Consider the following 23,483-nt stretch of genomic DNA (forward strand, 5'->3'; position numbering starts at 1 on the left):
GGGACTACCCAGAGCCGCAGAGGAAAAATGAAATAAGGGGACTGGAGAGACGGCTCCGCAGTTCAGAGCGACTGCTGTTCTTGCCGAGCAGCTAAGTCTGGTCCCTGCTCCCAGGTGGATCTATCCGTAACTCCGTCTCCTGTCCTCTCTCCTGTCCCCCACCCAGAACACACACGCATATATAAAAATAAATCTTAGAAAGAAACGTGGGACCGGCCCAGGGGTAAAGAGTGCTTGTAGCTTTTTCAGAGGACCTGGGTTCCAGTCACCCACAGGGTGGCTTACAGTCACGCGTAACCCCACAGGACGTCTTCTGATTACATGCAGACAGAGTCACTCAAACACATAAAATGAACTAAATTTAATTTTTTTAAAAATACATGAACAACAAAAAGAGGCCCGGAACAGGCTGTTGACCTCGATGACTTGAGTTTAATCCCTGGTATCAACGGCTTGGAAGAAGAGGACGTGAGTTGCTCAGGTTGCCCTCTGACCTTTGCGCAAATGTTTGCTCCAGCTCTCACGCATACCAACGCAGTGTTAAAAAAAAAAAAAAAAAAATTCTTTTTAAATGAAGAAATAAATGAAATGAATGAAGCAATTCTGACTGAGGACCCACCGACTCTCACTGTGTTCCACGGGCCCCCTTTCCCCAGCACACACAGAACCCTGCCCTTCAGGATCCCTGAGGAAAAAGGAGCCTTGCAAGCTCTGACCATGGCCCCCGAGGGGAGGGTGTGTGAAAGAGCAGGAGCCTTGTCCTGGATATCTGTGCAAGAAAGGTGCAACAGTATAGAGAGAAAGGCAGCAGTCAGCCCTGTCTGTCTTCGATGAGAGCAGTCCAGGGGTGGCTGCGAGAATGCTCTTGGGACCATTTTGGGTAGGACAGGTAGTGAGCCTAAGATGGCGGCTTCCGGGAGAGTGTCGGCTCGCCCTAGCCTCCCTTCCCCAGGCTGCTTAGACACGCTATGGCCTGTGCTGCCTCTGTGTGGTGTGCTCCAATTAGTGAAGCCTGAGCCAAGGGGCCTCTCTAGAAAGTGAAGGGACAAGGAACAGGGTCTCTCTGCAGCTGCCCCGGCCACTCTTCCCATCAGCACTCTCCAGCCTGTTCTCCGTGCTCCGCGCGGCTCAGGGAAGCCCCTGCCCCAGGGCTCTCAGTCATTTGCTCCGGCACCTGTGCGATCTGCGTAAGTGCTGCAGAGGCAGGAGGGAGCTCTGCAGAAGTACAGCTGAGCGATGACAGTGTGAGAATGGGGGCGGGAAAGGGTCTCCAAAAGATTATGGAGGGCCTTTTGCTATCCAAGTTACCAGGCACGGTGCCCAGCTTCCACCACCATGCCAGGGATCCGGGCAGACTATTCTAACCTTTGTCACTGGAGAAGAAATAAGTGCAAGGGAGAGAGGGCCTGGATGACCCCCTCAGGGCAGAGGAGGCCGGTGAGCACTTAGAGAGGGTTGGGCAGGTGACAGCCTCTCCTTAATGAGAAGCCCTGCTGCTCTCTGGAAGTTAGGGTTTACCTGGGACAGGGTCCTGCGGGAGGGAAGGAAGTGGGGAAAGGATCTGGGAGGCTGGGCACAGGGCACAGAGAGCTCTGTCTCTCATCCTCCTGAGGGCTTTCTGTCCACACAATCCAGGGCCCTCAGACAAGGTCATCCCTGAGTGTGGGATGTGGCGGCTCCTGGAGAGCTGGTGCCCAGATAGGTAGAGCTGACTGACAATGCCAGTCCCTCGGCTGGTCACCAGACAGCCGTCAAACATCCCGTGGTGTAGCGTGGCCAAGTCAGTAAGAACCCTGTTGGTTGTCGGTGCTCCTGGGTAGGCAGAGACTTTTTTTATCGACACCCTTCGGAACACCTGCCCACACAGGTACTCAGAGCAGTGTTGTGTCAGGGTCACGCTGCCAGGAAGGTTCGGAACCCAACCCTCAGAGGCCATCTGAGTATCCTGAATAAGGGGACTGAGATGGCTGTTTCCCAGGCCGGTGGGGTAGGTGTCAGGAGAAATCTGACTCAGGAGCCCAGGAGAGAGGCATTGGGGCCCCAAGCCTTTCATTGAGACAGGGTCTCCTGCAGTCCAGGCTGGCTTTGAACTTGCTGTATAGCAGAAAACAACCCTAAGCCTTTGGTCCTCCTGCCCCCACCTGTCAAGTGCTGGTGTGCAGGACCCCTGGTTTTATGCAGTGTGCCTCAAACTCAGGGCTTTGACCACGCTAGGCAAGTGCTCTGCCAACTGAGCTACAGCCACAGCGCCCTCTTTTAATTTTTTTCCTTTGTTTACACTTGTCTATGTCTGTGCACAGGGGTTCTTGTGCCACAGCAGAAGGGGGTAAAAGGAAAAGTGTGGGGAGTTTGTTCTCTCCTTCCACCGTGGGTTCTGGGGACAACATTCAGGTCATCAGACATGAACAGCAATTGCTTCTACTTGTTGAGCTGTCTTGCAGCCACCCCCCCCCCAGTTCCTTTTATATAAACTCCCTTTTTAAAAAAAATTTAAATTAAAGTTGAAGAGATGGGTCAGGATTAAGCGAACAGGCCGCTTTTGCAGAGGAGCTAGGGTTCGTTCCCAACATCTACAGCCGCTCACAACCATCTAACTTCATCCAGTTCTTGCGGGTCCAGCACCCTCTTCTGGCCTCCTCAGGTACTGCATTAATATGGCGTACAGATGTATACACAAGCATTCATAGAAATCATAGAATCAAAATAAACAAATATCTTCAAATCCTTTAAATTTAATTTAATTTAATCATACTAGACATCAAATCCTGGGCCTTGTGTTACAGGCAAGAGCTCTACCTACTCCTGAGGTATTCCTCGGGCCCTGCCACCCTCATGTAGCCCTGGAAGTCAGGAGGCATAACCTTCAGCTGAGCCTCCACCCTCCTTCCACTGGTCAAGTGCTAGGATTCCAGGTGCACACCAGCACTCCTGTCCTCATGCAGTGCAGGGGACTGAACCCAACGTCTCATGCATGTTACACAAGCACTCGGCCGACTGACAGGCTCCTAACAGCCAAGAACAATCCTAGTGCAAAGAACAGACCTCAGTTTCTTGCAAGGATAAGCCTGGTGTAGACTGGGCTGTGCCCCTGGGAGGGATGTTTCGCCTGGCCTCTAGGTCAGCTGACACCCAAGGAGAGTCCAGTGTGGCCCGGCTCCATGCTCAAGCTGGGGTCCTCTCTCTTTCATTATGATTACACTGCAAAGGGGGACGGGAGGTGTGGACACTCAGAAAGGTGGGGTGACTCAACTGGTGTCACATAGCAGTCCATAGTATTCACACCCAGAAGTCTAATCAAGGGCTGAAGAGATGGCTCATCTCTTAAGAGCACTGGCTGCTGCTCAGTGAACCTAGGAGTTTGGTTCCTTTCCAGCTGCTTACAACTGCCAGCAATGCCTGGGGATCGGCTGCCCTCTCCTGGCCACAATAGGTACTGCGTACATGTGTCATCCACATGAATATCCATATACATAAATACAATTAAATCTTTTTCTTTTTTCCTTTCCTTTATTTTATATGTATGGGTTCTTAGCCTACATGCACATCTGTGTGTCACGCACATGCAGCACCCGCAGAAGCCAAAGGAGAATGTCAGATCCCCCGGGATTGGAGTTATAGATAGTGGTAAGCCACCCTGTGGGTACTGGGAATAGAACCTGGGTCCAGTGCTCTTAACCACTAAACCACCTCTCCAGATTCCCATTTATTTATTTTTTTTGATACAGGGTCTCATTGCGTAGCCAGTTCTGGCTGGCCTGGAACTGGCTACTAGAGCAGGTTGACTTTGAACTCAGGAAGATCAGCCTCTGCCTCCCGGTGCTGAGATTTAAAGTGTGTACCACCATGCCTAGCAAAAATAATCTTTTTTTTTTTTAAAGGGGAAGGGGTGTTGGTGAGATGGCTAAGCAAGTTAAAGTGCTTGCCATCAAACCTGACAACCTGTGCGTCCCTAGGACCCATGCTGTAAAAGGAGAACAAGTGATTTCTATAGGTTGTCCTCTGATCTCCACAAGCACACACACATACTAAATACATTTTTTTTAAAAGTGACTTTAAAAAAAGAAAAAACATGGCTCTATTGCACCCAGCACCTGGAATCAGGAAACAGTCCCTTAATCTGGTGTGGGGAATGTTAGGTTAGGACCTCTCTGACAGGGAGGGGTGGGGGTGGGGACAAGCCTCTCATAATCAGTCAGCATCACTGGCCAAGTTTACTAATATTTACTGGGGCAGTATCTGGATTGCCACAGCCTGAGCCAAAGGGTCTGCCCACCCAGGCAGGCTACAATAGGTCATGTGTCCCCAAACTTCCGGCCAGGACACTTGCTGCTCTGTCCAGCTGTCTGCCCTGTCCAGCTGTCCAGCCCCTTGGCGCTAGAGCTGAGCTGGGTGAGGCCCTGGCTCAGTTGGGAGGAACGAGGCACCTCTTTGAAACTCCCCAAATGAGGTCACCTCATAGTGATGAGGCCAGCACGATAGGCACCCGCCCAACCAGCCTGGTGAAGCAGCCAGCCCATGAGGAAGCTGTGTGGGACGGACATGCCAGGGTGTCGGAGACTGAATGCCATCCTGGGTTGTGAGCATGTCAGGGTGTTGAGGACCTCTTCTGGTGGGCTGTGAACTCACGAAGGCCTGGGGATGGCTCTCCTGCTCTTCTGCCTTCAGGGTGTCTGAGACTTGCCTCTCTTCAAGTGCAGGTAGGTGTTTGGGTGCACAGCAGAAGCCTATATCAGCACCTGATACCACTTGTCTTAGGCTACATAGTCCCTAATCTAGGATTTACGAGTTAGGTCAGACCTGGATCCTTCTTCCCCTCAGCTACAGCCTAAGCAAAGCAAGAGGCCTGGGACAGAGGAGGATCTATGCGCCCCACCTGATTCTCTGGATTCTTTGCTGTCATCCCAGCCTCAGCCTCCCTGAGCTATCCTCTCTATCCCTGGTTCCCATTTTCTGCAGCTGCACCGTACTGGCTCACAGGTGCTAGCAACCTAGTCAGTGCTGCCACCTACAGTAACCTCCTTGCTCTGCTTAAGTCCTCAAGGCCCTGTTCAGGGGTCATCAAATATGGACCTGCGATGTAGCCCGTGCAAATGCCCGCCAGAACCAGCCAAGGCAGTCAGATGATGCTAAGGACAGAATCTCCTCTGAGCCATTCCTTAGCTAAAAGCATGAGCTTTTCCAGGTGGCCAGAGATACCATCCCTAGTGGCCTCTAAGACACATGGAAAAAGAGAGTCCAGGTGAAGACTGAAGACAGACGGCAGTGATGGGGCCACAACCTAAGGACACTGGGGTCCTCTAGGGCTGGGAGCAGAAGGAAAGACCCTCTGGTCTGCGGGGAGCAAATGTGGACCTGTGTGTGGTTAAGGCCCCATCTGAAGAGTCATGGGACCAGCAGGTCTAAGGGCAGCCCTGGTGATCTCCCCCACGGGCACGCAGATGCAGCAGCTAGCAGTGTTTTCCAGGACCGCTCTTTTCAGGACTGGGAGTTGTAGATGGAAGTGACATGAATGGGCATTTGCACTCTGGGACGTGGGCAGAGGCTCCCTGGTGTTCCTCGGATATTGGTGGGGAGTCCGCTAGAAGCACTGCCAGGGCCAGGGCCAGGCCCGAGGGCAGGTTTTCCTGGCCTCCCACACAAAAGCTGTGTGGAAGCAGTGAAACAGCGGGGAAACGGGAGTGTCAGATGACCCTGTCTCCACCTCTGTCCTGAGGTGTGCCTCGGGGAGACAGCTGGAGGGGCAGTCGGCCCGGCAGGCCACTAAGGTTTCGGCAAAGGCAGGCTGAGGGCCCACCTGCTCACCCAGGATCACCCCCTTGCCTGACTACATATGCAGAGACCCTACTGCCACCTCTACATTCTTGGCGGCCAGCTTGAGAAGCCCCGTCCTGGATCCCATCCTACACAGAATCAAGCCCCTCACCGGCCTAGGGACTGGACCCCTCCCCCACACTGCAGCAGAGCTGGGAACAGCTGGCCAGGGGGGTAGGCCTTGTTTGAGTCTCAGCATATAATAGCCACAGGAGCCACCTGCCCTCTGATCCCCACAGGAACATGGGGTCTTAGGGTGCCAGTCCAGTCAGAGCCTGAGCATGTTGAGACCCAAAGGCGTCCTCAGGCTTGCTGGGGGCACCCTGCTGAGGACAGAAGCCGCCTCGCCTCCAGTATGTACGGGACTGGGAGGGCTGGTGTAGGCAGGGCTAAGACACTGGAGTCTTGGGAAGGGAGTTAGCTGACACTGGAGTCATTGAGGCACCCACAGGGAGAGTGCGATCTGCCCCGTGCACCACATATTGGGTTGTTATGGACAACATCTGGGCTCCACCTGTGAGAGATGAGTCAGCATGTCCACATGTTGGCACAGAGGCTCCACCCAGGCACTTAAAAGTGACTTGGACTTGACAGGTATTCCTAGGCCTCATTCTTCAGTCACTGGAGACCAAGAACTGTCTCTATGTTAGCGGCCGGTGTGCCCTGGGCAGTAACTTCCCGTCGGGACTTCAAGGTCCATATTTGAAAAATAATTCCACATAGACAGGAAACCATGCCAGGTGAACCCTAGGGCCCTGGAACACCTGCCAGGCCAGTGCCAGCTGGTGGGTGGAACCAGGCCAGTCTGGGGTGGAAGACTGTTGGTTCTGCCTGCAGGGGAAGGCCTGGAAAGTCACCACTGGCTTTGAGCAAGCCTGGGCCAAGATGCTCATTCACAGTGTCTAGGTGGCTGGCAGGAAGCCCAGAGCAATGCTGGAGACTGTTCTGGTGGCCTGGCCCTACTAACACAGACCCTCTGCAGGACAAGGTCTCCAGCCAGCTGGATCTGGAGATGGCACCCAGTGGGAGATCAGGCCGGAGCCAGGACTCAATAGCCAAGCAATCTGGAGACGGGGGTAGCAGGTAGACCCAACCGGGGAAGTCAGAGCTCCTACATGCCATTCCCACTTAACCCTCACCATGAGGCATGGGATGCCAACGTCTAACTCCTCCCAGGAAGGAGCTGGGACTGCACATTTCAGTAGCTGAGGCGGACGAGCCGGGCAGCATAGCATCTTGTAACCTGCGATGGCAGTGACCGCCTGTGGCTGAATGCCATCTCACCCTTCCATGGCATAGACTCTACCATACAGATGCAGCCGCTGCCTCGGAAGCTGCCACAAGAGCAGTGAGGGTTCTGGCTCGAGGCCATGCAGGAGGAAGCTAGAACGCACAGCCCTTGCCCAGAGGCTGCTTAGCTGCCTCATTTGGAATACTTCAATGACAGCCAGGTGCCTGGGGTACGGCAGCCCGAAGCCTAGGAGCAAATCTGGCTGCTGCCCCAAGTCTACTAGGTGGGCTAGTGAGGACAAGTTCCTTGGGGCCTCTGAGCACCTAACAGTAGCTGGTCAGGAATTTAGGCTCCATACTCATGAGGGGCCACCTCCCCCACCCGGTGACCCCAAAGGGCAAGCATGGAACCTCTGAGAACAGGCAGCCCTGCTCCATGAGCCAGTCCCAAACAGGGGGGTCCTTGAACACTTCATGCTCAGAAAGGAAACCTACCTCTATTCTGGGCCACTCGCCTCCACAGCTGCTCTCCTGATGTGTCTGTCCTCTACACCAAGGGTGGCACGGTCATGGCTCATCTGAGAATTCTGCCACAACACTGGGCACCAGTGTACTGCTGGCCTGTTCGACTCGCCTCACCCATTTGGGTGCAAACACCCTGTTGTGAATCGCTACACTGCTAGTGGTCCTTGCCGACTCTCCCTCACTGAGGCCTATTGCCCACAGGTGGTAAATTAGGAGCCAGAGGCAAGGCCAGCTCAGAAAGCAAGCCTTTCGTGCAAATGATGCCAGCTGGGTTGTCAGGCTAATGTGCCTCAAAACTACCCAAGCACATAATCTTGTGCAGTTACCTGATCTTTTAATAATGTGTGAAATGCATGTTTATAAATGAACTTAACTGGCTCAGATGGAGAGAATCTTTAAGTGGCCATTGCTCAGTGACTCCCAGACACGCTGGGCTGGCAGTAGGGGGCAGCACGCAGGGCTGTCACCACAGATGGGTCAGGATTTCCCGGGGGGACCACCACAGGATGAAGGGTGCATCACTGTCAAAGCCTGATTTCTCCTGCCACCGTGTCCTGTAGCTCTCAAGTGGCAAGGGACAGGGCAGATATGTTGGCAGTCTAGGGACACGACTTGTGGGCAAGAGTAAGCTACTTCTGTACCTAACTTTGAGCCTGCAAAGCAGGCATTCCAGGGATGAGCTCTTCCCCCATAAGGCTCAGTCAGAAACATCCACAAGCCTGACCTTCCAGCACTCTGGGAGGCTAAGGAAGTAGGGGTGCTTCAGGTTGGAGGAAAGCCAGGCCTATTGTAACATCTCATAGCCATTCCTCCCCCACCAAACCTAATAAAAAATTAAAAAAAAAAAAAAAAAAAAAGAAGAAAGCACTAATTCCTTGTGAGGTGTACATCTTTCCTGGATCCCGATCCACAAAGACACAGGCCCAGATCCAGAGGTGTTTTCATTTCTTATTGTACGAGTGTGTGCTTGCACATAGATCTGTGCACTATTCGCATACAGTGGCCACAGAGGCCAGAAGAGGGTACCAGGTCCCCTAGAAATTACAGATGGTTGTTAGCCATCATGTGTGTTCTGTGAATTGAACTCTGTCTGGAAGAGAAGCCAGTGCTCTTAACTGCCATCCATCATTATTCCGTCCCCCCCACCCCAACCATTTCCTAAGGTCTTTCCACAGTAGCAAAATATTTCCAGGGCCCCACAGTCAAACAGTTCTTTTCTAGGAATGAGCTTTCACAGACTCATCCAAGTGTGAAAGTCTTTGATCCAGCCACTCCAGAGTTCAGTCCAGCAGAGTGTGGCCAGCTGTGGGCTGTCAAGAAAAACAGTGCTCATTTTGTGTTTCACAACTTTAATAGAATATTCTAACTATTCTGTACAAATTGAAAACACCGTATTCAGTTACAAATGTGTTATTGGGTAAGGCTGAGCACACTCTACATGGCTGGTCACTGTGGACATGCCTGTCCCGGCTACCAGAGACCCCCAACCACACACTCGGATAACCCACACACACCAACCACAAACTGGTCACCAAACCCAGGTGTAGGCCTGGTATGCACAGTACAAGCTGAAGCTGTGCTGTACAGGCCGGAGATTCCCTGCACCCTGGCTACAGCCTGGCACCCTCCAGTGGGACAGTAACAGGTAGTCTGCATGGCACAGAACAGTTGGTGGCAGGAAGCAGCAGGGCTTCCTCCACAGGCCTCACTCCACTTGTCACATCCTTCTGATCAAGTCAGCAACGTGGTCTCATAAGTGGGAGGACAGTAAAGTTCAAAGCCCCTCCCCCCCCCAAGCATGAGTGAATAAATAAGTACAAGGATGAACCCGACAGCTCTGGCCTCAGAGGTGTGTGCCACAACCCACCCACCCCTAAAACCAAAACGAAGAAAACAAAATGCTCTAAGGCGAGCACAGCCTCCTCTACAGTGCTTGGGAGATGGCTAGGTACAGCAGCTGGAGCAGCTTCCCACACAATTCAGCGGCTGGAAAACCATGGGACCTCTTCAGTAGGGGAGGGCTATGTGCACAGAATCACTAGGGTCTGCCAATCCCAGGCACAACCCCAGCCCAGCCCAGGCCACATGGTCTTCAGGGACCAAGGCTACAGGTGCTACAACTAAATCTCCTATTCTGAACTGCAGCCCAGTCTCCACTGTACAAGTTAAGCAAAGTAAGAAGGGAAGGGGGAAGAGGGAACATGCACTTGGAAATGGTTAGATGTCACAGCACTGTCAACAAAATTCTGCTTCGGCAGGGACTGAGGCCCCTGCCTGCGGCCTGGGGTCCTGACAGCCGTCCACAAGGCAGCCCCACAGGGTCGCTGCTTCTCACTGCTGCTTGCACTCCGCTGGTTGGCTGGGTTCTTTCTGCAAGGAGAATACAGGATTTGAAGAGAATAAAATCAGTACCACTATCAAGCCTCCCCATCCCACAAGAACCAAGATTCAGTAAGTTCATTCCTTCTTAGCAAAAAGATGGCTCCCACAAACAGACTGTGGTCCAGGAGTTTGCTTTTCTGTTCTAATGTAAAGTCTAACTCAGAATGTGCTAGGCAGAAATCTGCTGGGGCCACAGAAAGGAACTAGCCACATGAGAGGCTTTGCTGCTAGTACAGATCATACCTGCCTCTGCCAGCAACCTCCTCTCTCTCAGGGGCAGCTCTGTCCTGGGTATTTATGCAGGGAAGGCTGTCCTTCCCAGCAGGCCGGTTTTCTCCACTAACACTGGAACAGATTCAGTCCCAGTGGCTCATGGTATAGGAGCAAATGGGCAGAGGCCAGCTCCTGTGAAGAGCCATGTCTAGATCACACCTGTCTGAGGAGCAAGGTGACTTCAATCTAACTGAACAGACAAATCTGGTGCCTTTAAAACACATTCAGGATCTGGGAGCTTTGTATGGAGGCCAATGAAAGCCTGAGAACAGACAAGGATCTCACTGCTACCTCAGAGCTAAGACATGTACTCTATTCATCTGCTACCCAGGATCCCTGCGAGCTACAACTAAATATCTCTGTAGCTGTAGCACATGGTGGTATAACCTGTAATTCCAGGCTAAGGCTGGGAAAAGCAGGTCCAAGGCTAGTCTGACCCACACAAGTGAGACTCCCCATGTCTCCGTAAGTAACAAGAACTGGTGATGCAGCCCAGCAATGGAGTACTTGCTTGGCTTGCCCAAGGCCCTGGGCTTCTCCTCAGCACCACATCAAAAACCAGTTATTTTTAGACACTTTTTTTGTTTGAGACAGGGTCTCATTATGTAATCCTGACTGTTCTGGACCTCACTATATAGACCAGGGTGGCCTTGAACTCAGAGATCTGCCTGCCCCCGCCTCTCAAGTGCTAGGATTAAAGGTATACTCTTATTATGTGCACACGTGTTTTGGCAACATGTATGTTTGCACACCATGTGCGTTCCTAACATCAACAGAGGTCAGAAGAGAAGGTTGCTTGGAACTAGTTATAGACAGTTGTAAGCTGCCAAATGGGTGCTGAGAACTAAAACTTTCTAAGAGCAGCCTGTGCTCTTAAGCTGAACCTATCTCTCCAAATAAAATAAAGTAAATTTATTAAAAGGTGATTATGGCTGGGCATGGTTATGCTGGCCTTTAATCCCAGCCCTCAGGAGGCAGAGGCAGGTGGATTTCGAGGTCAGCCTAGTCTACAAATCGAGTTCTACATTGTCCAAGACCCCCTGGCTGTCCAAGACAGCCAGGGCTTTTTACAGAGAAATCCTAACTCAAAACAAAAAAGTAATTCTGACTGGCTATGGGGAATTAAGAAAAGCCTGTATTACATGAACATGTGGGATAACACCAGAAGTACCTTGAGACATCACACTTCAGAGGCAAAAATATACATACAGTGCCAAGGCACAAAAGGGAACTTGGCTTGGTCTGACCTCTACTTTTCTTCAATTAAACAATGTTATTTATGTGTGTGTTATGTCTGTGTGAGAATAGGCATCAAGATCCCCTATAACTGGAATTACAGATGGTTGTGAGCTACTATGTGGGTGCTGAGACCTGAACCCAGGTCCTCTGCAAAAGTAGCCAGTGCTCTTAACCACAGAGCCATCTCTCCAGCCTTGGAACTTTAATTGTAGTAAGAAGAACACAGGGATATACTGAGCCTTCCAGTTTGGGGCTCCCATCCTACTTGAGTCTCAGGGGCCTTATAAGTAAACAAGGAACCCAAGCCCAGAGATGCTGAACTATTCTCAGTTGTCAATTTGACCAAATCTGGAATTAACTCAAACCCAAGCTGCTGGGCACTCCTGTGGGAGAGTTTTTTTGATTAGATCGTTTGAGGTGGGAAGACCCACCTTAAACCTGGACCACACCTCCTGCTGGCAACTTATGTAAACGATATGGGAGGAGGTTTTTGCTCTTTGGTGGCTTGCCCTCACTCTCTGGCAAGTCCATTCCTTCACTTAGCACTAGAGGCTACTTCTTTGGGATTCCAACGTATACACAAGACCAGCTGAGACATCCAGCCTTGTAGACTGAACAAGGATCAGATGTATGAACTTTCTGCTGGGAGATAGTCATTGCTAGAATAGTTGAATCAGACTGTAAGCCACTAATAAATCCCATTTATAATGGAGAGATTCATTCTATCAGTTGTTTCGCTAGAGAAGCCCAAAACAGATGCCAATCAAGCAAGAGCTGTCAGAAGACAGCCAAGGCTAGATCTAGAGGTAGTCAACACAAGTGGCTAAGGTCACTAACCCACTGACCTAGAGAGCATCAGAGAGGTGGCATGTCCCAAGCAAGTACAGCAGGGACAGGAAAGAGCAAGGCAAGCGATATACACGAGGGAAGAAGTGTGCGCTCTAGGGGTTGGGGTACAACTGGGGTCTACCCCAAGCATAGAGGGAAATAAAAAAGGCATTGCAGGTGGAAAACAGGTAGGCAAGAAGTAGGTACCTCCCAACCACTGCCTCAGAATACAGGCATCCTGCATTTTTTTGTTACTTAAATGAAGTGGCATTTTGGCCACAAGAATATAACATTTTTGTCTTCAATAAAACCAAAACTGAGAATGTAAAATCCAAAACATAGAGCACAGTAACTTAGGGAATGAAGCTGCCGAGAAGCACAATCTATACTATGGTGACAGAAGAGGCCATCAGCAAGGCAGAATGGTAAGGCAGATTTACACGGGGATATCACAGCTCCAGACCCCAACCCTATCAGGCGCTCCTGATGGGGTAAGAAGTTCTTGAAGGGGATTTTGCAAATGGGACACTTACTGGCTTTGTCCTATGATGTCAGAAACTGAACTGTAACTGCACTGTACCATCTGCTCCATCACAAATCATAATGACAATTTGGCCACTCAATACTAGCACTTAAGATGCACAAGTTGGCCAAAACCTTGCCCATGACAGGACTAATATAAGGTGGGGTTGTCCAAAGAACAGTGGGCCTGAGAAAAGTGGAGCTGAGGCCACTTACACTCCACCCTCAGCTGTTCTAGAGAGCAAGGTCCACGCCAAAGCTACCTGCAGGTGAACACCTCCCATGGGATCCTTTAACACTGACAGTCAACTGCACCTAACTGCTAGAGTGAAAAAGGCCCCAGAATGAGCCCACTAAAAGACAACAGGCCAAAGCTTTGTAGGACTCTGCTGTCATTCTGGACAGTTCCTTATAAACTGTTATCTGCATTAAAAAAAAAAAGGCAGGGTCCTACCCATGGGTTGGGACTGAGTTACTTGTGGTATCTCCCACTCTTCCTGGCCCTTTGCTCCTTCCCCTACAGCATTCAGTATATGCAAACGCTTTGAGCAGCCCACAGGAAAGGCCTTGCCACTGGCAAGGGCCTCCCCTTGCTGCTAGTTGCCTACAAGGAAAACAAGGTGCCCTACACCATGTCCTCGACTGGCTTGTCCTCCTCCAAACCAATCTGAGGTGGGACTTTATATTGCCCACACTAACAGGGACACCAGCCCACCTGACCTGATCTTTTTGTTCACTCAACTGGTCTGCACAATGCCTACTACAGTATATAAACCCTCAAAAGACACTGAGACAAACCCAGAGTGACTATAGTCACAGTGTGTCTGAGCCTGTTGCAGTGTAGCCAACAGGTACCTCTCTATCAGGGCTGTGTGTCCAGATTAGCTCCTATGGCCATCTGTCAGCTGCTGACCCCCCCAAAGCGTCATGTTCTGACTGTCATCAGTGACAATGCTCCCAAAGTACAGCTCATTGCCCAGTTAGCAAAACACACCAGGCCCTGAAAACAGGAGCTAAGCCTTACTGTTCTGGTTTTAGAAATGCATTAGCTATACAATAGGAGCCCTATACAAGCGGCGCTCACAAGGCCCAGAGGCAGCCCTAGCTCCTACACAATGTGGTGGACCACACCTTTCTGTGTCCCAGAAGTCAAAGCAATGCAATGAATCAAGTACAGACAGCATTTGGAAGTTAGGTATGAACAGATTCCACCTTACCTAGAAACGCATGAATGATTAACACAAAAATTACACCTAAATGGGGAAAAAAATTGAAAGGAACTGTCAGCATGAAAGAAAATGAAATGTACAAAATTATACAGGTGGCAGCAGCCACATTCTCATGATACAAAAGGCTTCCAGTAGGGGTAAGAGCAGGGTCAGCACAGCAGAGCTGTATTCCTTCCCAAGGTCAGAACCTCATTCCCACTTACAACAAACAACTCCCAGTCAACACTCTGTGCACTTTTTGTGTGCAGATTCCAATTACTCTTCACTTTGGAGGATGCACATAAAGCCACAGAACTATGACATCTTGACCCAAGGACAGCAGGAGCACCCTCTGGACTGCCTGCAAGAGCAGCTCTCCACCGTACCACATTGCCTACACTACTTCTGCAGCATTAGACAATGCAAAAGACCAGGTGTCTGCAGGGCTTTTTACTAATCATGTGATAAGATGGGTGAGACGCTTTCTTCAAAAACAGGGACATGAGAGAAGACAGAAGGCTCTACAGGGTGACAAAGGGAAAACATCAGGAAAAAGAAATAGGAGGAGAGGGATGCAATGGAGGCTAAGTGAGACAAGCACAGCACAGAGGCCAAAGTGCACCAAGTTGGAATGTGCACAAAACAAGCTGCCCTGGTCCTTGCCAACTGCACTCTGACCATGTGTCCATTCAGTGCTCACAGGGCATGAACAGCCAATACTCCAAGGCTCACCATGTAGTACAGTCTCTGTGACCCAAGAGTGACCCTTAGAGGAGAGTGGCATTTGTGACTGTGGCAGCAGTCCACCTCCCGTTTTTCCCTCCAGGAACTTGCCAGGGTGTGCATGCATTCCCAGCAGCACAACAGCCACAGCACGATGTCACTGCCAATAGCAGCTTTTAGCACACACTCCACACAGGGAAAACAAGGACAACAGATAGACACCAGCCAGGCAGAGACGCAGAGCACAGGAACACCAGGCAGGGATGCACTCCAAGAGACCCCACATACTGTCAAAAACAGGGCAGTACAGCTCTGCTAGAGCAGCTCAGGGCATCCTGTCACCGGGTGCCACAGCACCTAACAAGTCTCCTGAGGCCAGAGAAAAACCCAAACTTACACATAAAATAGGTAGAGTAGGGGGTCTTTTTTTAGCTAGTCTTCCTCAATCGTGTTCTCTCACTCACAATGCATATTTGCATGTATATACAAAGCCTAGGACACTTCTGAATCTTCTCAGCAAGTATGAATGGGAAATTCTGACCACAATCTAATGTTCTTTATTACCGCTCACAACCCAAACCAGGCCCTCTGCAGATGCACATGGGTGCTTTCTGTTACAGCATTCCTCTACGAGTTGAAGGTCATGCATGCTCAAGTTTACAGAGTGATCTAGTTGAATCTTTCACCTAATGCTCTAAGTACATGAGTTGCCTTTCCTCAACTATGGATTCTTCTGACATGTGTTATTCTTAGCATCACTGTTTCAAAGTGGAGAACAGCTTCAAAAGCCCCACTGTGGAGTACTGGTAGGCTCAGGAAGCCTCCAAATAACTAACCTTGGGGTTAACATCAGCATCATCCTCATCTTCTCCCTCCTCGTCACCTTCCAATTCCTGTATTAAAAGGAGACAGAAGTAAAGGGTGATGACTAGAGTTGTGGCAAAGGGTAACACCGCAACATGTAGAAAGTGATATACAGCTTACTCGGTACAACACAAGTTCATTCTTACAGACAGAACCAGGACTAAAGACTCACTGCTTAGGAGCACAAAGAGCCCTTGCAGGGGACCAAATTCAGTTCCTAGCACCTATGCCAGGCAGCTCACAACTACTGCATAAGTCTACTTCAGATCTAATACTATCTTCTGCATGACACAGGAACCAGCACACACACATGCAGACAAACGTGCATAAATTTTAAAATCTTTAAATCTTAAAAAAATTTATCTTTCAATTACTCTGGTTTTTTTGTTTTGTTTTGTTTTCATAGAGAATTCTGAAACACTTTGGAAAAATCAGACACTCCTTATTAAACTGTTACTAAGATAAATTTTTATAAGCAAAATCTATGGTCACCAAAAGGGTCAAAATAGTATGAGGGTCAAAATCTATGGGCACCAGAAACAAATGGTTCAAAATGGCAACTGAAACCAAAGCAAGGCCCTATTTTTTAACTTCCTAACTTCAAATAAAGAAGTCAAAGCCATACAAGGTGGGGTAACAATACTGCCTGATTTCTTCCTTACCTCCTCTTCGCCCTCCTCGCCTTCTTCAAACTGCAGGGGAAACAGAAAAACAACTTAAATTTCTAGGACAATGATGTAGCCCAAATGCCAAGCTGATAAGAACCCTGCTAGGCTAACGATAGCATGGAACTTGGTGCTGCTAGAGCACAGCTGGCTCCATCCAGGTGTCCGAGAGGCTCATGCTGTTGTAGCGGGCACAGAGCAACACTGCTGTCTGAGGCTTCTCACAACTGAAAGCTGATCAAAATCAGAGTTAAGGAAGGGGATGGGTAACAAAGACTTGCCCGTGGACATGCTGGATTAGATCCCTATCTTCAGACTAAAACAGGGGCCAAGTGAGGCCATTTGGGAAGAGACTCTCAATTAAGAATGCCCATAAGCAAGCCAGTGGTACACTTTTTTGATTAATGATTGAAGTAGGAAGGCCCTGCTTATTGTATGTGGTGCCAACCCTGGGCTGGTGGCTGTGTGTGTCACAAGAAGCACAAGGCTGAGCAAGTCAGCATCATTTCCTGCCTCCAGGTTCCTAACCTTACTTCCCTGGATAACAGACCACAAGCTGTATGATCAAACAAACCCTTTCCTCCCCAATTCGTGTTTAATGATTTTTTTTTTAAGCACAGCAACAAATACCCACCTAAGACTAATGCTAAACTAAGTTAATCAGCTGTTTAACTGCATACAGAAATTTTTGCATTTCATGGAGGGAGGGAGGAAAGGGGAGGTTGGGTCCTGTGGGGGATGACACACAACATGGACACGAGAGAGGAGCTTTTATTAGGTCTCTTTTTTAAATATTTATTTTACAACACTTATAAAATCTTGGTGTTTAGTCAAAACTACTGTCAAAGCACAACAAGGGCCTTGTGTCTAGCACATTGCTAGTCAGACAAATTCAAGTTCCAAAGAGCCAGTTCCTAAAGGCTGGTTACTCTAGTACCAGGGGCTACTGAATGGGCATATGGGAGAAGGCAGCTAATTTGTCATTTATAAACTTGAGACCATTCGCATATTCCTTTGAGAAAATATGAAAATGCAACTCCAAAAAACCAGAACTTACTGTCCTCCTGGCATCACAAAACAGTGAGGCAGGACCTAGCAGTGCCTTTCTCCCATCACATCCAAGGAGGTTTCTAAAAGGGAGGCCTTTTATTTTTAAGATGAGGGCTTCCCTACATAGCCCAAACTAGCCTTAAAACACTTATTCCATCCCAAGCCCCTGAGTGCCAGGATGATAAATGATAGATGTACGGATCCAAGAGAGAAGTTACATCTGGACTAGTCCAGCATCCAAGTCTTAAGATTCAAGTACAATGTTTCTTTCCTTGGGAGCCTATCTTTAGAAAAAGTCCTCTGGTGAGGTCAAAGGGCTCTGCCCCAAGTGCACTCCCACATGCATGGAGTACACAGGAGGAAGGGCCAGCTGCTTCCCTCTCCAACAATTCTCTATTCTTCGGGTGTCCGGTCATTTCTCACATTTCCTCTAAATGCCTACTGAGTAAGGATGCTGCAGCTACCTCCTCAGTAATGGGGGCAGAAGGGACTACGCAGACCTTCACCTGCTACCTTTAAAGTATATGCTCAGTGTCACATACTCTAGGACCAAACAAGCAAATCCACAAAGACCACAGGTACATGCAGTCTCACATTGCCAGCTCAAGCTTTTCAGACCCTGTGTGTTGAGTATGAAGACCACTGAACTGGGGGAAAGCTTTCCAATGACTTTTTAGCTAACTTCAACCTCAGTTCCATGGTTAGCCTTGATGCTACTATTACCTTGAGAATGGTGCCCTAGAATTACTGTGTAACTAGCCTGTCTTAAAACCCATGCACTATAGGAAACCACCAATGGTAAGCAGTATCCACAACCATCTCCGCCCAAGAAACAAGCAAGGCCTTGAAGCTACACCCACCAGGAGAAGTGTGAGAAGCAGGCCACTGGACCTGCCCGATCTCCTACTTTCACCTACAGCTCCAGAATCGTGAGCTCTTCAAACAGAGAACAACTTGACCTCTACTGACTGTGATAACTTGGAGCAACCCTAGCCTTAGCTACCACGAGGACCTGCACACCAGGTCACATTAGTATGGGCTACTAATACCTGGAGCACAATTCATAGGGCAGGAGCCTCTGCTGCGGGGCTCTACTCTGACACTGGCTAATATGAAGCAAATGCCAGTAACTATCTGCTGTGGCCCAACCTCCCCAAGGAAGGGCTTCTTTCATAATGGACTTTGCTCAAGTTCTCAGGCTTTCCACAGAACAGTTGAGCCCTCAGGTCTTAAGAAGACAAGGCTAAATGAGGCAGCATCTTGGCTTCCCAGGTGACAGGACTGACAGCCTCATGGACACCTCCTCCTCTTAGCCTAACACAAAAGAGCTGTAGGACTCTGGATCTGGATAATGAGGCAATACACAGCTCAGAGCTTTCTAGGCCACAGCGCAGAGTCTCTGAGCACCACAGGAGTAAGCACCCAGGTGACCACCCCCATGCCCCACATACATTGTCATCATCCTCTATGGCCTCCCCAGTGAAGTAGAGGACAGCCCGTGGCACGATGCGCTCACGGAAAAAATGCCCAATTTCAAAGTCAGAGGCTAAGGTGAACTCGGAATCTTCATCCTGAGGGAAAATCAATAGTTAACTCATTTCAGTGGGGTAAAGACATGCTTAGTACCTCCCTCAACCCTTACTTCTGAATCATCTGCACTGCTGGGTAACAGTCACCACATTCAAAGCCATTTAAAGCTACCTTAAAGCTAATGTTCAAAGTATAAGAGGAAATGACATGAAAACAAAACTAGAGAAGATAGGCTGCAGCTCTGCCACTTGTCCTATGTTTCAGAGCCAGGACTTTGGGGTCTCTAGAGGACTAAAAGGCAGGCATGAAAAAAACAAACATTTCTCCCCAGGCCCAAACTATAACAACTTCACTTTAACTACAGAAACTAAAAGAGCAAGAAAGGAATGGATCAGAAAAAGCAGTGCCTATCAGGAAATACTTGATAGAAAACTAGGGCTTTTGACAACACATCTTACCAGTGATTCTCCATCTCCAGAGGCTAGAAGAAAAGACAACACATTTACATTACAATGACAACCAACATTTTATCATTCACAATGAAGGGGACTCAGCTGGCAAGACATCTCCATCAGACCCCAAGGAGGCACTATGTAAACATTTTCATAAGTTCCATCTATTAACATTACGTCAGCTAGGGAAGGCTGTGGGCAAAAACACCTGAGAGTTTGAAGGATGAGCAGGAGGTAGGTGAATCAGCTGCCTTAGTCAATGAACTGGTACCATGTAGAGACTGACCCTACACATTGTACAATGCTGAATGGTGCATGCTTATCTGCAATGGAGGCACGAGAAGAGCGGGTGCAGCTTCTCACCCAAGGTTGATGAGGGTCTACACATAAGACTATCAGAGTGATGCTGACATTCACCAGGCCAAAGAGAAGTGGGGTTCTTACCACACTCCATGAAGCCAAGCAACCATCACCTGACAGATGATTTGGACCTTTGACAGCAAAGTGCTGTAGTTAATCTAATCCTCTCTGCTTAACCAGCATTTCTCACAGGACTCATGTCACTTGTCCCAGGCTAGCAACATTCACTGGTGCAAAGACACAGTGTTGGTTGTATGAGAGCTACCCACAAGAGACTGTTGCCATGTAGGCAAGGTACATACAGGGTCTGAGGGCTGAACCCCTATTTCCCCAATGACAAGCACCCCAGCATGTACCTTTTAGACCAATTCTGTAGGCTGAAGGTCAGTGAGGACTATACTATGTAGTGTCTCCTTCATCGCTAACTCACCCCCTAACACTATCCTTTTCTGTTCACAGAACTCATCATTTTATACTGTTATGGGCTGCCTGGCTAACATTGTAGCTACTTCCTTATTTTCTCCTCTTCAATTTCCTGGAAGCACTGTTTACAGTCTATATTAACTTCCCAGTAAAATGTGGGCTGGAAACTGAATAAGCTAATTTCAGAGTGTGTCACTGTCACACATCACCCCTAAAATCATGTCTGTTTATCAATTAATTCCACTTTCACTCTGTTGCCATAAGAACAGTTTTAGCGAAGTAAGCATGGTGGCACACACCTTTAGTCCCAGCACCTGGGAGGCAGAGGTAAGCAGATCTCTGAGTTCAAGGCCAGCCTGGTCTACAGAGTGAGTTCGAGGACAGCCACGGCTACCCAGAGAAACCCTGCCTCAAAAAAACCCGAATGAATGAATGGTTTTAGAAAACTTTCCTGAGAAAGTTTATCATTCTTTTTCAAGACAGGGTGTCCTATGTAGCTCTAGCTGTTCTGGAATCACTTCGTAGGCATCAAGCTTGCCTTGAACTCGGAGATCCACCTGTCTCTGCCTCCCAAATGTTGAAATTAAAGGCATACACACTATGCTCAGAGAAGCTGACTCTTGAAGGCAAGGAGCTGAGCTCCACATAGCCAGCCTGGTCCAACAAGTCAGTGTGTGCTCAAAAGGAATTTCCTTACTCAGGAAACTTGAGCACTAAGCATATGGGTGTTCTTATTTACCAAACTAACATACTTTGTATTTTATGGCTTCAAAGTTGAAGTCATAGAAAATGGCCATTACAACAATAACATCCAAATGTCCCATGAGGGAAAGTATGGTGGTCCCAGACCAGCAAGCTCTGGGACAAAGCAAAGCAAAGTGCCCAGATCCATGAAGAGACCGGCCTGAGGCTCCCCACCCCCAACAACTCTACACTGGAAAACCTTGGCCGCAGAGATGGACATTTATGCCCAATGATGGTCCCTTCATGGAAAATAACAAGAAAATGCTGTCACCTCATACCCATGCTCTAACACCGAGAAAGGGTCTGGGCAAACATCTTCTACTGACAACAGAGTTACTGTGGGACTACCAAGATAGGACTCCCCAAACAGACTGCAGTCATTACTACTAGGCTCAAGGTCCCATCATTATCGTACAGCTCAGAAAACTAACAAAAAGCTTCAATATTATGGTTTTGCTTCAAGCCTTTAAAAAATTGTAAATCTACCTTCTTGTGTTTATTACATAGAAATTCCAAATAAACCCCTATAGTCTGTCAAATCATGCAAAACTAGGAAAAACTGAATTTGTAAGAAAAAAAAGTTAGACAGGTAACTCAGAAACTACAACTGTTACTAGCTTGAACTAGGAAGGGTCCTAGAGAGCCTGGACCACCTCTTGCCTAGGAAGCTGGCCTAGAAAATGTCCACATGTCCAGAAAAGTGATCATCCTCTCCTGAGAGCTAAGCAAACATGAGGGTATGAAGCGACTTCAAACAACACACAGAGCTGCTCCTGCCCACCTTTCAGGGGGCTGAAGAAGTTGAAGAAAGACTCATTGGGCACTTGCTTGGTGATGGTTCGCACGGTGCCCCGGCCCTTGTGTTTCTGCTTTTTCTTGATGGTTTTGACTGTGACATTTTTTCCTTTCTTCCAGTCTATTGTACACCTGCAAAGGCAAGGCATCTATTACAGGCACTTGTCCCAAGAGAAATCCCACTACTATCCCAGGAAGGAAGCCACAGCTCTATGACACTTCTGACACCACTATTCTGCAAACAAAGAAAAAGAACCCCAAAGCCATCTGTATGGCTGCTTACAAGACTAGCTTGGTCTCATCATCCTTGGGTAACCAATGCTCAAAACATTACAGCTCTGAAATGACAACAGCATTCTCCCACAATAGTCCATAAAGATTCTGAAAAGTATTCTGTGTAAGACCCTGTCAAATCCACATAATGTTCAAGAACTCACTACCTATTGCCTCTGAGCACACCCAGGGTTATCACTCACATATTCCAACTCAGAAATCAACTCATGAACAGGATAGCAGGGGCTGCTGTCTCACAGCTCTGGTGGCAGCTGAATGATGTCTGCTCAGGAACTCAGAGAAAAGCCAAACCCTCTCCCACATGACATATTGGCCCCAGAAAAAGATCTCCCTTAACCCTAAGCCCTAAATACTCCAAGCCTTTGAATCAAGTAGAATTTTAGTGAAGCCCCAAATCACTTAGTGACATTAGCAACACTGAGCTTGTGTTAAGTGTTTTACTTCAACAGTCAGTTTCCTAAACATACACACACTCACAGGAGTCAACTTTATCTTTGAATGGTCTAGAGACTAACACTGACATCAGGTGGCAAATGCCAAGTTCCAAAGCTGTCAATGGGTTGTGATCTACACGAACTTCACCATTCAATAAATACTTCTGCTCCTAAGAGTCTGGGGCTTTGCTGGGCATGATGGTGGCACAGCCTTTAATCCCAGCATTCGGGAGGCAGAGGCAGGTGGATCTCTAAGTTCAGCCTAGTCTACAAAGCAAGAAAGTTTTAGGCAAGCCAGAGCCTGTCTCAAAAACAAACCAAAAACACTCAGGGTAGGCTAGAGAAATGGCTCAAAAGACCAGTATTTGCTTCCTAGCACCCACATGGTGACTCACAACCATCTTTAACTCTAATTTCAGAGCATCTGATGCCCTTATTCATCCTCTGTGGGCATACGCATGGTACAGATACACATGCAGACACAACAACCATATACATTAAGTAAAAATAAAAAGTAAATCTTAAAAAAAAAAAAAAAAAGACATGGGGCTGAGGACACAAGCCAGTAGCAGAGTACCTGGTCTTGTGTGTAAAAGTCCTGGGTTCAATTTCCACTGCCAAAAAACTAAACCCTTCAAATTCATGGTGTCTTGAAAATTGAACACCTGGCCCCATTCAAACAGAAAGTGAGCACAGGCTTATGAGTATATCTGAACCTCAAGATACGACACATCTTTTTTAGCTTTGGCAATGTCCACATTATAGCTTCCCAACTACAAGCTACTGCATATAATCTCTGCAGGGGTTTTAAGTGATTCCAGACTTTTAAGTATATTTTGTAAAAAAGTTATTGCTGGTCGGTGGTGGCACATGCCTTTGATCCCGGCACTCAGGAGGCAGAGGATCTCTGGTCAAGGCCAGCCTGTTCTACAGAGTAAATTCTATGATAGCCAGGCCTACACAGAGAAACCATGTCTAAAAACAAAGAAACAAAAAACTAAACAAGCAAAAAATTATTTCTGTAGATCTGTATGTAAGCACAAATGTGTGTTGGGGGAGACGACACAGGCCAGATGCCAGGCAGAAGAGGTGTCTTCCCCATCACTTTTCACCTATTCCTTTGAAGCAGGG

The 23,483-nt window shown here is 48.5% G+C and overlaps 1 protein-coding gene across 2 annotated transcripts in view; it reads right to left on the reverse strand.

Annotated features, from left to right (window-relative positions):
* Positions 1-8,898: 8,898 nt before the first annotated feature.
* Nap1l4 (nucleosome assembly protein 1 like 4) overlaps positions 8,899-23,483 on the reverse strand; it is a 36,390-nt gene continuing 21,805 nt past the window's right edge. Inside the window, exons 10-15 of one of the 2 annotated variants that reach the window (XM_055614575.1) lie at positions 21,611-21,756; positions 19,309-19,331; positions 18,772-18,891; positions 16,268-16,297; positions 15,578-15,634; positions 8,899-9,936 (exon numbers count right to left, since the gene is read on the reverse strand). In XM_055614575.1, coding sequence (XP_055470550.1) covers positions 9,898-9,936; positions 15,578-15,634; positions 16,268-16,297; positions 18,772-18,891; positions 19,309-19,331; positions 21,611-21,756 — 415 coding nt within the window. In that variant the 3' untranslated portion in view covers positions 8,899-9,897. Of the gene's footprint in view, positions 9,937-14,027; positions 14,064-15,577; positions 15,635-16,267; positions 16,298-18,771; positions 18,892-19,308; positions 19,332-21,610; positions 21,757-23,483 lie in introns of those variants that run through there. The other variant, XM_055614576.1, reaches the window with a different exon arrangement.

Source organism: Psammomys obesus, unplaced genomic scaffold (genome assembly GCF_907164565.1).
Source record: "Psammomys obesus unplaced genomic scaffold, mPsaObe1.curated_primary_1811, whole genome shotgun sequence".
Classification (NCBI taxonomy): domain Eukaryota; kingdom Metazoa; phylum Chordata; class Mammalia; order Rodentia; family Muridae; genus Psammomys; species Psammomys obesus.